This window comes from Capra hircus, chromosome 7, assembly GCF_001704415.2.
Source record: "Capra hircus breed San Clemente chromosome 7, ASM170441v1, whole genome shotgun sequence".
Taxonomy (NCBI): domain Eukaryota; kingdom Metazoa; phylum Chordata; class Mammalia; order Artiodactyla; family Bovidae; genus Capra; species Capra hircus.
The window spans coordinates 63,118,713-63,134,101 of NC_030814.1; the positions used below are offsets into that span (position 1 = coordinate 63,118,713).

The 15,389-nt window shown below is 38.5% G+C and overlaps 1 protein-coding gene across 1 annotated transcript; it reads left to right on the plus strand.

Annotated features, from left to right (window-relative positions):
• On the plus strand, positions 6,019-14,720 carry LECT2 (leukocyte cell derived chemotaxin 2). The gene is made up of 4 exons (XM_005682961.3): positions 6,019-6,299; positions 8,228-8,324; positions 9,903-10,048; positions 14,422-14,720. The coding sequence occupies exons 1-4, from the start codon at positions 6,254-6,256 to the stop codon at positions 14,586-14,588; spliced, it is 456 nt and encodes a 151-aa protein (XP_005683018.1). The 5' UTR covers positions 6,019-6,253; the 3' UTR covers positions 14,589-14,720.

Genomic DNA, 15,389 nt, shown 5'->3' on the forward strand with positions numbered 1-15,389 from the left:
CAACTAAGAGTTCCCATGCTGCAACAAGAAAGCAAGGAAATTATAAAGTACAATAGAAAATATTTATTGAACACAAAAGAAGGCAGTAAACAGATAAATAAAAAAGCCTGTCTTCAGATTAAACGAACTTGTATATAGACAATTCTAAGGAATTCATGAAAAAAATCTGTAACAGCTAAGAAACTAATTTGGCAAGCTCACAGGATACAAGACATATATACAAAAAACAGTTGTGTTTCTATATATTAGGAATGAAAATGGTATTGATGAACTTATTTTCAGGGAAGGAACAGAGATGCAGATAAAGAGAACAGACTGTGGACACAGTGGGAGAAGGAGAGTGTGGGACGAATGGAGAAAGTAGCACAGACATACACACACTGCTGCTGCTGCTAAGTCGCTTCAGTCGCGTCCAACTCTGTGCGACCCCAGAGACGGCAGCCCACCAGGCTCCCCCGTCCCTGGGATTCTCCAGGCAAGGACACTGGAGTGGGTTGCCATTTCCTCCTCCAATGCATGAAGGTGAAAGTCAAGTCACTCAGTCGTGTCTGACTCTTAGTGACCCCATGGACTGCAGCCTACCAGGCTCCTCCGTCCATGGGATTTTCCAGGCAAGAGTACTGGAGTGGGGTGCCATTGCCTTCTCCGATATACACAGGTGGTGAGAAGTTGTGATATAATGCATGGAGCACAGCCAGACACTCTGTGATGATTTAAAGGGGTGGGATGGGGTGAGGGGAGGAAGGCTCAAGAAGGAGGTGATATATGTATAATTACGGCTTATTTGCATTGTTCTCCAATTAAAAACTAAATTAAAAAATATTTTTCATTTATAATGGATCAAAAGGAATAAAACAGTTAGTAATACACTTAACTAAAGAAGTGCAAGATATATACCGTGGAACTGCAAAACTTATTGAAAGAAATTAAAGAGAACCTAAATAAATGGAAAGACCTCCCTGCCATGTTCAAAGGTTGTAAGACTTTATAATGTTAAAATGGCAATATTCCCCCAGTTGATCTACAGATTCAACTCAATCTCTATTAAAATTTCATCTACCTTTTAATTTTGTCCAGTAACTGACAAGATAATTCTAAAAGTAACATTGAAATGAAAAGGATCCAGAATAACCAAAACAATTTTGAGAAAGTAGAAAAAGCTGGAAGACTCATACTTCCAGATTTCAATATTTATGATAAAGGTACAAATCAAATCTGTGTGGTACTTCCATAGGATATACATATAGATCAGTGAAATAGAACTGAGAGTCTAGAACAGCCAAATTAATTTGGACAAGGGTTCCAAGAAAATTAAATGGGGGGAATAACAGTCTTTTTAATAAAATAATGTTGAAAGAACTGGCCACCTACATACAAAAAAATATAAATTTGAACCCTCTACTTCATCCCATACAAAATAGTTAACTTGAAATGGATCAAAAACCTAAATGCAAGAGATAAAATTATAACACTATTAGAATAAAACATAGGCATAAATCTTCATGACTTTGAATTAGATAACTATTTCTTATATATGACATCTAAAGCATGAGTAGCCAAAGCAGGAGGAAGATATATTTAACTTCATTAAAACTAAAAGCTTCTATGATTCAAAGGACACTATCAAGAAAATGAAAAGACAACCCACATATGGGAAAAGAGTATTTGCAAATCATCTAACAAAGATTCTGTGCCCAGAATAGATAAAGAACCCTTACAACTCAACAATAGAAAGATAAATAATCCATTTTAAAAGTGGGCAAAGGATTTAAATAGACATTTAAAAAACAAAGAAAATAGACAAAAGGGCAAAAAGCACATGAAAAGATGTTCATTAGTTATGAGAGAAATTCGAGTCAAAACCACAACTATATACTACTTTATATACACTAGGATAGCTATAATTAAAAAGACAGATAATAACAAGTTGGTGAGGATGCAGAGAAATTGCAACTCAGTGCTGGTAGGAATGTAAACTGATGCAGCCACTTTGGAAAACCATTTAATAGTTCCTCAAAAGCTAAATACAGAGATACCATACGACCCAGCAATCCCACTCTTAGGTATATGCCCAAGAGAACTGAAAACATATGTCCAGATAAAAACTTGTACATGAATGTTCATAGTAGTGTTATTTGTAATAGTCCAAAGTGGAGATAATCCAACTGTTCATCAGCTGATGAATGGAGCAACAAAACAGAGTCTGTTCATTCAATGGAATATCATCGAGTCATAAAAAAGAAATAAAGTACTCACACATGGCAAAATGTGAATGAACCTCGAAAACATTATGCTAAGTGAAAGAAGCCAGACATGAAAAATCACATATTCTCTGATTTCATTCATATACAATGTCCAAAACAGACAAGTTCAGAGAGTGAAAAAGTAGACTACTAGTTGCCAGGGGCTGGGGAAAGTAGGGAATGAGGAGTGACTGCTCACGTGTCAGGTTTTGTGTTTTGGGGTGATGAAAATGCTCTAGAATTAGATAGAGGCATGGATATATGATTTTGTGAATACCCTAAAAAACCACTGAATTGTGCATTTTAAAAGGGTAAATTTTATGATAAGTGAAGTCTCAATTTAAAATAAGATCAAGCTATGTTAGCAGATATAAAACATGCATGATATTTCTATGTATATAAATATACACAAAACTACAGTTGTCAGGTGATTAGCAACTATAATTTCATTTGCACTCTTGTTTCTTCCTTGCCATGTAACATTATAAATCACAGGGTCTAGGGTTTAGTATCTAAATTTGAGAGAGGGAGTTATTCTGTGTATCACACAGAATTACACTTAATAAATGTAAAAGAAATTATGTAAATAGAAAAAAGTATGTTGTTTTATTCCTCTTCCTTTTGCCCCATTTCCAAATCTGAAAGAAATATTGACAACCTATGTCACCATGCTTATCCTCTGGCTTTTTGTGTTATCTGGCCCCCCTGCAAGTAATCCTGGTTGAAAAACATGGGCCTAGGAAGCCAGGAAGGAAATCAAGGAGCAAGATGTTTATTAACCCATTTGGTGTCACTCAAGGAGGATACATTTTCTAGTCCATTTTATCATGGAAAAGGAAAGATTACTGACTAGACCATATGGTTGGTTGGAGAATCACTTAAAATTCTATCTTTTCTGTTCTCATTCCACATTCATCAAGCCACTTTCCCAAGGGTTTTAACACCAAGAGAGCATATCCTCCCATTAGAGAGGAGTCATCTCTGCTGAATATCATCTATTAAGATAGCTAGCTAGCTATAATCTGAAGAACTCGAATTATTCTCCCTGAGTCAAAGTCTTAGACAACAAAAAGACTAAGGTTCAGACTCTGGATTAAGGGAAATTTACTTCAATCAAGGATGATAAGCAGGTTTTTATACACTAACCGACCATACTGGCACCATGATCTTGGACTTCCAGACTCTAGAACTGTGAGAGATAAATTTCTTATGTTTATGAGCCACCCCATCTCTGACGGTGTGTACAGCAGTCCAAACACCAAGATGAACACAAACTATCAACATATCAGAATCAATCTGTTCATAACCTCCTGCCATTGGCCAGCATTGTCACTTTGCTATTTCAGCACATGTTCACCACCTACCTCATCGGAAGCAGAAGGCAGAGTTACAGAGAAGCAGACAGGACAGGAAACAATCGAGCCGTGCAATGGGGTGAGAGTCTGGCGGGCTACAGTCCACGGGGCCACGAAGAGCTGGACATGACTGAGCGACAACACACTTACATAACTTTATCTCAAGCTTTTCTAACAGAGAGGAGATGAAAGTGCTGAAAGTAACTTAGTTCATATCAATATAGGAAAAGAACAGTTTTATCACCACTGCCCTCAAATTTGAATTATAGCCAGTTTTGAATTTCTTCTCATCTCGGGTCTCCCTGCTGCTGCTGCTACTACTACTACTACTACTACTACTACTACTACTACTACTACTACTACTACTAAGTTGCTTCAGTCGTGTCCGACTCTGTGCAAGTGAAATGCTAAGAAAAAAAAATAAAAAGATCAAGGCATAAGGCACAAGTCGGGGCACAGTTGGTGGAGGTGGGGGTGGTGTCAGGGGGCTGGGGGTGAGTAGGAGAGAAATGTGAAACCAACTTACAGTGCTGATAGCTGACTACATCTTGCAAAAGTTGCTGCTGCTGCTGCTAAGTCGCTTCAGTCGTGTCTGACTCTGTGCGACCCCAGAGACGGCAGCCCACCAGGCTCCCCCGTCCCTGGGATTCTCCAGGCAAGAACACTGGAGTGGGTTGCCATTTCCTTCTCCAGTGCATGAAAGTGAAAAGTGAAACTGAAGTCGCTCAGTTGTGTCTGACTCTTAGCGACTCCATGGACTGCAGCCTACCAGGCTCCTCCATCCATGGGATTTTCCAGGCAAGAGTACTGGAGTGGGGTGCCATTGCCTTCTCTGCTTGAAAACGTTAAATACCCATAATTGTAGCCCAACAAGAATTTGTAATTCCACATGTATTTCTTTATGAAGTATAGCTTAGAGAAGATAAAGCTGTCTATTAACAGATCAGTGTTTCTAATCAAAAGGCTTCGACCAGGTAGCAACCATCTGATCGTACCTTATAATCACTGGTTATACAAAAAGAACAATGACGGTGCCTTCTGGTCCTGAGAGCCCATTTCTAAATGGACACTTGCCAGCTTTGCTCAGAACAAATCTTTAGTTAGCTAGCTTATAAACAATATTTGCTTTAACTCCCATATTATTTCCTTAAATATAATGGAGTTTAATTATTGTATTCAATAACTAACATTATAATTATTGGAAGCTGGTAATTTTTTATGTAAATTTAGGAATATAGTTTAAGTAATTTAACATGCTGATTCCCATCATGATGTTTTAAAAATTGTCAGTTAACACCTAGACAAATTTAATTCAACATGTTCTTCATTCTCGTTACAAAGAAATTGTTAGGTATACTTCAGATTGGGCTTCCCAGGTGGCACTAGAGGTAAAGAACCTGCCGACGTAGGAGACATAAGAGACGCAGGTTCCATCCCTGGGTCAGGAAGATCCCCTGGAGAAGGGAATGGCAACCCACTCCAATATTTCTGCCTGGAGAGTCCCATAGACAGAGGAGCTTGGTGGGCTACAGTCCATAGGGCACAGAGTCGGACATGACTGAAGTGACTTGGCACAGCACAGCATACGTCCTATCAAGGATTCACAACTTTGGCATGGTGAACATTTGGGGCCAGATAATTCTTTGCCCTGGGGTATGTTCTATGTCCGGTATGATGTTTAGCAGTAGCCCTGGCCTCTGCCCACTATGTTCCAACAGCATTTGTGTAGCAGTGACAACCAAAAACATTTCTGGACACTGCCAAGTGTTTCCTGGGGGACAAAATTATTCCGGGTGAGAACCACTGCTGTGGATAAATGACCAGTGCCTAAGAGAGAATCTCTTTAGATGATTCTAACACAGCAAAACTTCCCCTCTTCCCCATAGGTTTGAATCCCAAATCTGTTACGTCCTCCCCATGTGGTCTTGAGTGAATTCACCTAATCAAACTGTGCCTTTGTTTTCTCTTCTGGAAAATGGGAATGACAATATATATTCCAACTGCTATTATACTCCCTCATATGACTATATCATTCATCCTTTTCTCTACTTATGGGTACTGTGGATGTTAATTTTTCATTATTACAAACTAGCAAATATCTAAAATCACATAAAGATAATTTTTTCAAAATTATGAAAGTATTTGCAAACATTACACAGATAATATTAACTGATTCTCCAAAAAAACCCAAGGGACATACTAAAGACTACACTATAGAAGGTCATACACTATTCACCTTCTTTTCTGAAATACACCCTATCCAGGGAACGAAAGACAAATCTGCTAGCAGACAATATCAATTATTCATTTTCTCATGTGGATATCCTCCCCCACCAATCACAGCCCAGAGAAAAGCCACTCTTCACCCAGCCTTATCACGTCTGTTAATATTTAGTCAGCATTTCCAATAAAGTTAGCTTCTTCAGATGAAAAGCTTTTACGTAGGTCCTACCTAGCCGTCCACAGAGTATTAAAATCTGACTCCTTCCATTCTCGTAAATTTTTGGGTCTTGTACCAAATTGAAGATATGAGAGATGCAGAATGCTAAGGTTAAATAGCTAGATAATACTAATTCAGACTGGAATATTCTTCATAGAGTGCGTGGGGGAAGCCTAAGGGTCAGAGGAAGAAGCATTCTAGAGAGACAAAGACAAATGTTTTCCACAGGAACCCTCCTTCTGGCTGCTCTGATTTCACCTGGTAAGTCAAAATTACTGTCTTAGAATCCTGGCTGACTTTTAAAAATCGATTCCAAGGATAGATTTGAAAGGCATTAACATTACAACCACAACAGAAACTTGTATATTTGGTTATTAACAGTGGAATAGGAAGCAAAGCTGAAACAGAGGCACCAATGCAGAGAACGAGCATATGGGCACCAAGAGGGTAATGGCAGGGTGGGATGAACTGGGAGACTGAGAATGACATGTATACACTACCACGTATAAAACAGAAATCTAAAGAGAACCTACCGTATTGCATAGGGGGAAAAAGCAGCTTTGTCTCTGTGTAGAATATGCATTGTTAACTTTAAAAATGCATTCCAACAAACATTAGGTGCAGACATATATTATTTGATTCTGCTTATATGAGGTAACTAGAAGAGTCAAGTTCATAGAAGGTATACTGGTAGACGCTGTCGGTGGGGGGCGGTGAGGGGAGTGGGGAGTTGGTGTTTACTGGGGACCAAGTTTCCATTTGGGAGGGTGAACAGCTGGGAGATGGATGATGAAGAGTTGCACAGCAATATGAATGTACTTCATGCCACTGAAATGCACAGTTAGATATGGTTAACACAGTATGTTTTATGTGACTTTTACCACAATAAAAAAAAAAAGCAGAATAGGAAGAATACACAAGGTCAGGAGTGGTTATCAATGATTTCCACCTGAATGTTCTATTTCTTTAATGAGAGAAGCAGAAAAGAAAAAACAATCTTAGTTTGGAATTAATTGGAACAAAATTAGAAAATAAAGTCTGTATGAGAATCTGATTTAGAAAACCCCTGACACAAAAATTGGTATGGATTAAGACAAGGGGAACACTCCCTTGTCATAGCAAAAGAGCAAATGAATATATTAATAAACTACTATATACCTCAATTCTGAAGGATAACTATTAGGGCCAAAGTGACTTGAAGCTTGGTCCAAAGGCATAAGACCTGTGAAACCACCTTTTAGAGGTATATTCAAGAATATGCTTAACAGTCATATCCTGTAGCTTCTTTTCATAACACATATATTAATGAATAGCAAAACACCTTTAAATATAATCAACAACCAAATTAGCAGATTCCTGCTTTTGCTTCCATTTTTGTTAGTTTGCTTTGAAGTAAAACAATGAGTTTCTTAATGCAACTCTCTGTGAATATAAATAACTAGAAATCCAGGAAACAATTTAAAGCAACATTTATCAAGTCCTTACTCTAATAACGAGCAGTTGCACAGAACGTTTGCACAAAATACATGAAGACAGCCAGCCCCCTCCCTCCATGTGTTACGGCTTCTCAATTTTTCAAATAATTGTTATTACTCACTTTCCCACCTTCTCTTCACACTCCACTCTAGGCTAAATTAGTTTGACATGTTCTTATTTCTAAGAATCTCTTCTATGTTAGCGAATATGAAAGAGATCCATTTAGTGTTAAATAAACTTTGCTAACTCATAGTTTGTTTTTCCTTAAATTCAAACATCTTCTTGGATCAAGACTAAAAATAAAGAACATTTCAAAGTTACTCTAGAATCACTTCTTTGAGCCATGATGTTCAATTATTTTGTTTAACCTAAACATAGAGGTCCCCACTCCAAGTCATAAGCAAAGAAAAAAACACAATCTACAACATTGTTTGGTGGATAATATAAAACAAATAATAACAATAAAGGTGAATACTTGTAAATAAACTTACAAATACGCTACACGTCAGAAAACAAACTTCCATGGCCAGGGAAAAAAGGGCCATTTTATAGCTGAATCAGGAGTTGAAAGCAGGCCACCCCATAAACTACAGAAAAAATCAGAGAATAAGTATAATGAAAAGAGAATTTTTGAATCTACTGGGAGACATGAGGGTGATGGATACTGGGGATATGTGGTCAGGAAAGCTGCTTCTCGTGTTTTTCCTTTTCAGCACTGGCTGGACCATGGGCTATTATCTGTGCTGGCAAGTCTTCCAATGAGATCCGGACATGTGATGCTCATGGCTGTGGCCAGTACACGGCTCAGAGGTAATGGGGTTTCACACATGCACTCTTTCAGCTCAACCTCTTTGCTCAGTGTCCTTGCTGTAAGTTTCCACCAATGCTCACCATCCTTTCCCTTCTGACAGCAGGAAAATTCAGAGGTAAAACCAGTTACATTACCATGTCTGGAGCAACTTCCAAGAACAGGGCTTCAGCTGTGGGCTCTGAACTGAGAACAGAGCACTGAATAAGGACCACAGAGAGGAGAGCCGTGTTTTCTCTCTCAAGGTTTTCATATGTTGACTCATCTCACCGATTTTCCAAAGTGAAAACCAAACTTTACCATCCCATTTTATAGAAGAGGAACTTGAACTGGGGCACCACCAAAGGGTTGAGGCACCGGCCAAACACAGTTTAAGGTGGCTAAAGGCTGGGGAACTAGGATTCAGGCCTTTAGCTCTTGTTGCCAGCAGCCCATGGTGTTGCTGACCCAGGCTTTGGGAGGTAAATACCAAAGGCTGGCCCTAAGCAGGTAATCTCTTCCAGACAGTGAGGGACATACTAAGAATTTTCAACAATTCCCAGTACTACTTAGGGAGTGCCACTTTCTGATGAAATAGCAACATGTCCAGCTGCATTTGGAGAGGGAAATGGCAACCCACTCCAGTACTCTTGCCTGGAAAATCCCATGGACAGAGGAGCCTGGTGGGCTACAGTCCATGGGGTCGCAATGAGTCGAACACGACTAAGTGTGTATAGCACACGCACCAACTGCATTATCAATCACCACTCTAATCACAGAACTCTCACTCACACAGATACTATTCACAAAGCAACCTCACATACATGGAATAGAGCTGAGAAATGGGACACGGAGGGAATGGCCCCTGAATTGCCAAAAGTAAGGCTCAGTCAGTTCATAAACCCTAAAGTTTATGCACTTGACTCATTCAATAACTTACTGGCTCCTCACGTGGAGCCTGCTCTATGTTGCTATACACATAATGCCAACAATTCTGGTGAATCTGACTTTCAGGAGGCCTATTAGAAGGGAGAAGAGCCTGGTAAGAGCAGGAAGAGTGAGGACTGTTAGAGGCAACCTCAGGAAACCTTACAACCTGGGGATCATTTTGCATTTGTGCTCCACAGAGTTTAATAAATGCAGGAGGTATCCGTCACTATATTAAAATGTCATATACAATAAAGGATCTGTATAGATCACTGAGAGAAAAAAAAAAAGACTATGATTCTTTTCATATAATAGGTTTCCATAAAAAGTCAGCTCTTTTCTAAGTGGTCTTGCAGATGTAAAGATTCAGGTATCTATAACATTTACTTATATTGATTGCCTCATCTCTCCCAGATACCATATATTAATAATGGCTAACATTTTTTAAAGCACTTCTTGTGTACCAAATACTATCTTACATGCTTTAACCTTTACAACATGATTATGAATACCTGCAAAGAGGGAGGTGAAAACTGACTAAACAGAGTGAGGAAACCTGGGACATCCCAACACTTTTGATACCCTGGACTGGGTACAGTGGGTTAATCCTTGTTCCTGGGCAATAGAATTCCCAGGGCAGTTCTTTAGTCTGTTCATTCTTATTTACATCCTAGAAATCAGAAGCTTCACCAGGGTGTAGATGTCCTGTGCTCAGATGGCTCTACTGTTTATGCACCTTTCACCGGAAAGATCATGGGCCAGGAGAAACCTTATAAAAATAAAAATGCCATTAATAATGGTGTTCGGATCTCTGGAAGAGGTAAGAAGTGGTGTATGTACCTGGGGCATATAGTGGAGATCTCTAATGCTTATTTAATGTGTATTCTATACAGAGAAGTTTCATTCTTCTTTCAAAGGAACAAAACCTAGGAACTAAAGGACAAGGGTACTATCCTAAAACAGCCCACACATTTTCCAAGATATTTCACCACTTTCACCACAGTCATCTTTTTTATACATACACTCCCCACCTAGCTCTATATCTGACTGGGGCACTTTCCTCCTGAGGTCCACATGGCTTTGCTTAACATTCTCCAAGCAAAATCACTTTCAGCAATATTAGCTATAGTGAATAGATGCTTTCACTTACCAGTTCCACAACTGGAAAATGTTGGCATTTCTGCAAGAGTTGATGTGAACTATTTTCAAATGTTCAGCTTTACGTGTGTCTAGTGGTGAAAGTCAAGTCCGAAGCTGTAAAGAACAAGATTGCATAGGAACCTGGAATGTTAGGTCCGTGAATCAAGGTAAATTGGATGTGGTCAAGCAGGAGATGGCAAGACTGAACATAAACATTTTAGGAATCAGTGAACAAAAAATTCTGACCTCAATCAATTCTGGGTCTGAAAATCTTCCCCCAACGCTATCAATTGATTCCCAGACTTGAGTCAGTTTACAGTCCTGGGGATCTCTTGAATGAAAGGGAGGCTGTTCTAAGGAAGGGCTGTCACAAAGTCAAAAATTAATGCTGTAAACCTTACTTGTAGCCACTCTCAAAGGGACCAGCTCTAGCCTTTTAGCAGGATGACTGCACACTGGAGATGAAGACACTTAAAATTGACACTAATTCCTAAAGACACAAAAGGCCACTGTGGTCCCTGACTAGGGCTTATGGAGTCAGGTGATCAAGACAGATTTTCGCTAGGGTCCATCTTACAAGTGGACCAAGTGCATCCACATGACCCCCTTGTAGTAACTTCCCCAGTCCAGAATGCATAGCTGGAATCAACACACTCAGCAACTGGCAGACGCTAGAGGAGATGCTGGGTCATTTGGCAGATGTATCTGCAGCACTGGCAGATACTGCCACCTGGTCTCCCAGAGTGGTGCTGTTCATTCACACTCCCAGCAGGTGTGTGTGAAAATTCCAGCTGCCCCATACACAACACTTGGCGTTACCTGCTTTACTCATTTCAGCCATTCTCACGAGTGTGTAATGGTATCTCCTTTAACTTTAATCTGCATTTCCCCATGGCTAATGGTATTGAGCCCTTTTCATATTTATTTGTAACATCAATACTGTCTTTTGTGAAGTGCCTCTTCATAGATTTTGCAAAATGCCTAGAGTTTTCTTAGAGGTATGTGGGAGCTTTTTGTGTATTTTGGACACAAGTTCTTTGCCAAATATGTATTATAACTATCTTCTCCCATCTTCTGGATTCCTTTTTTCACTTTTCAAATGTTTTTTAATAAACCAAAATTATTATTTTAAATACAGTCCAATTTAGTAATATCCTCCTTTACTGTTAACACATTTTTATCACCTGTTTAAGACACATTTGCCCACCCTGAAGCCCTAAAGATATTCACCCTAGGCTTTTGTTCATAAGCGTTATTCTTTGACCTTTCATATTTAGATTTATAATCCATCTGGAATTGGCTTTTGTGTAAGGAATGAAAAGAATCAAATTCTTCTCCGTTATAGATAATCGACTCCATACCATTAACTTGCCAATACCGATTTCTCCTCACTGAACAGCAGTTATCTTGTCATAAATCAAGGTCTGCATATATGTGGGTCTGTTTACGATCTTTCTACTGTGTTTCATTGGCCAGTTGGTTAATCTTCCAGCAGTACTGCACTGTCCTAATTATCTTAGCTATAAAATACATCTTGATCTCTAATAGTATAAATCTTCCAACTTTGCTCTGTTTTTCAGATTGCCTTGGCAAGTCCTGGGTTATCTGAATTTCCAAATAAATTACAGAAGCAGTTTGTCAATCTCCACCAAAAATCTTGCTCAGTCTTGGATTGGGTTTGCATTGATTATACAGATCAAACTGAGAAGAACTGATGTCTGAGAAGTAATGGGTCTTCCAGTCAATGAGCATGTTATATCTTCCAATTATTTAGGTCTTCTTGAACTGCTATACTAGTAGTTGTATTAGTACCAATGTAGCACTCTTGGACATATTCTGTTTAACTTATGTATATAAGATGCAGTTTATGGATTTCACTTAGATTTTCTACAGCAGTACTGTCCACCAATAGTAATAATAAAAGCCACATATGTAATCTTTTTTTTTCCTTTACAATACTGTATTGGTTTTGCCATACATCAACATGAATCTGCCATGGGTGTACATAAGTTCCCACTCCTGAACCCCCCTCCCACCTCCCTTCCCATACCATCTCTCTGGGTTATCCCAGTGCACCAGCCCCAAGCATCCTGTATCCTGCACCGAACCTAGACTGGCAATTCATTTCTTATATGATATTATACGTGTTTCAATGCCATTCTCCCAAGTCATCCCGCCCTCTCCCTCTCCCACAGAGTCAAAAAGTCTGTTCTGTACATCTGTGTCTCTTTTGCTGTCTCGCATACAAGGTTATCGTTACCATCTTTCTAAATTCCATATATACGCATTAGTATACTGTATTGGTGTTTTTCTGTCTTACTTCACTCTATGTATAATCGGCTCCAGTTTCATCCACCTCATTAGAACTGATTCAAATGTATTCTTTTTAATGGCTGAGTAATACTCCATTCATTAGAACTGATTCAAATGTATTCTTTTTAATGGCTGAGTAATACTCCATTGTGTATATGTACCACAGCTTTCTTATCCATTCATCTGCTGATGGCCATCTAGGTTGCTTCCATGTCCTGGCTATTATAAACAGTGCTGCGATGAACACTGGGGTACATGTGTCTCTTTCAATTCCAGTTTCTTTGGTGTGTATGCCCAGAAGTGGGATTGCTGGGTCATAAGGCAGTTCTATTTCCAGTTTTTTAAGGAATCTCCACGCTGTTCTCCATAGTGGCTGTACTAGTTTGCATTCCCACCAACAGTGTAAGAGGGTTCCCTTGTCTCCACACCCTCTCCAGCATTTATTGCTTGTAGACTTTTGTATTGCAGCCATTCTGACTGGTGTGAAATGGTACCTCATTGTGGTCTTGATTTGCATTTCTCTGATAATGAGTGATGTTGAGCATCTTTTCATGTGTTTGTTAGCCATCTGTAACCACATATGTAATCTTAATATTCCGGCATCCACATTAAATAAAGAGAAACTACAACTTAATTTTAATATTTTAAGATCTCCAAATTATCATTTCAAAATGCAATTAATATAAAATTAGTAATGCTTAACTTTGGGGGGGGGGGTACTGTCTTCAAAATCCAATGTGTATCTTATACTTAAAGTATATCTAATCCAAATTAGCTACATTTCAAGTGCTGACTAGTCAGTGGCTAGCAGCGACTGTGCTGGACAGGATACTCCTATAGCCTTGCTTATGCTTTTCTGTCCACCCGACCGGTTTGCACTGACACCAAATGTGTTGGAGTCTTCTACTACCACTGGCTTTCTATTTCTCCTTGTGTCTCCTCTAATCTCTCCTTTATAGAATTTTTGTGTTATATAATGATTTCTACGTTATTTAGTGCCTGGATAGTTTTAACTATTATATCTTGGTTGGATTTAGCATTATAATTGTCATTCTTTGTCTTGCTTCAATGCTTTTTGGCCTGAAGATAACAAGATCATAATCCTTGCTTTCCCTTTTCTTCCATTTGCAAGCTAAATCTTTCCCAGCCCTGAATTTTTATACCTTTTCAGTGACTGTCTAATTGTATACAGCACAGATTTTCATTTTGCTTTTCAAGCCAATATGAAAATCTTTTTAATACATGAATTAACATTTATAGATACAACTCATATATTTGGTCACAACACTGTTATTATTGTATAATTATGGCATTATGATGGTATTCTTTCTATTTCTCTGACAGGTCTTTTTTTTCTTCTGGTATTTAGAAAGCTTTGTATCCTTGTGCCTGTTATTTCTATTTTGCTTTGCTCTTAAAAGGCTAACTGTTTTATCAGAATCTGTCTTAAAGTTGACATTGTTCTGGGTCAATTTTTTCAGCTAGCTGGTGTTTCTCAGCTATTCTTCAATGGCTTTTTAGACTACTGATTTGAGCCTATTCTTCCTTCAGCATCTTGTAAATTTTAGTCTTCATTTCTGATATGATTTTGTCATTTTCTTCTGTTCGCTCATTGAGTTCAATCAATCCTCTTTTCTTTTTGTCTTTTTATTCATTTCTGCTCTTCTTTAAAAAAAAACCTTCTGATTCAAAGCTACTAAAACCTAGAAATGAATAATTTTACTTCTTCTTTTCTTTTAGGTTTCTGCATTAAAATGTTCTACATCAAGCCAATTAAATATAAAGGTTCTATCAAGAAGGGAGAAAAACTGGGCACTCTGCTGCCCTTGCAAAAAGTTTATCCTGGAATACAGTCCCACATACATATTGAAAACTGTGACTTGAGTGATCCTACTGTGTACCTATAGATGGAGGACAACTCATCTTCTAAAAAGACAGCCATCTTCTTAAAACCTAGGCACCTATCCTGCTTTTCAATAAATTTGTGCTCAAAGAGAACCATGACGAATGAAAGAAAGAAAAAAGCATTTTGATTTCAACTCATTGCCACTTTGATGTTTTGAGGGTCAGTTCATCTCTCAGGTTTGATCCGTAACCTATGGGATCAGGGGTGTGATTTTTCTGAAAGATTTCTCAGTCCTAAATAAATAGGAAAGACAAACATACAAATTCAAACTGGTGCCAACAGCAATGTTGACATTTCTAAAACTAGCTTTCTGCTTGAAAATATTAAAAAAAAAAAACCTGAAGTGTTTTTAGGGCACAAGATCAGAGTGTTGAATAATGCTGGACACATAAAAGTTCATAACTACCAAGTGAATAAACTCGAGGCTTCTTTTGAGTTAAGGCAGTAAAGAATTTCAGGAATACCCTCAGGTTTTGGTATTGGTATTCCCAACCACTTTGGGTATTTCAGCAATACCCAAAGTGGTTGGAGGGTGAAGGGTTTACATGGATAAGACAGAATTTGCCAGTCTTTACATCCACACATTCCCACACTCTATATAAGTTGTCGATCTTCCAGGTAATGAATGATAGTAATACAAGGTAATGTGGAACACTGATTTCAGAAAGTCTACATTACAAGGAATACTAAAAAAGAGAAAGATCTACCCTGACCAGAAGTATCTCATGCAACCAAGCCCGTCAGCCTCATCGAGCCATATGCCTGTAACAGCTACTTATTTTTACGCATCATTGTATATCCT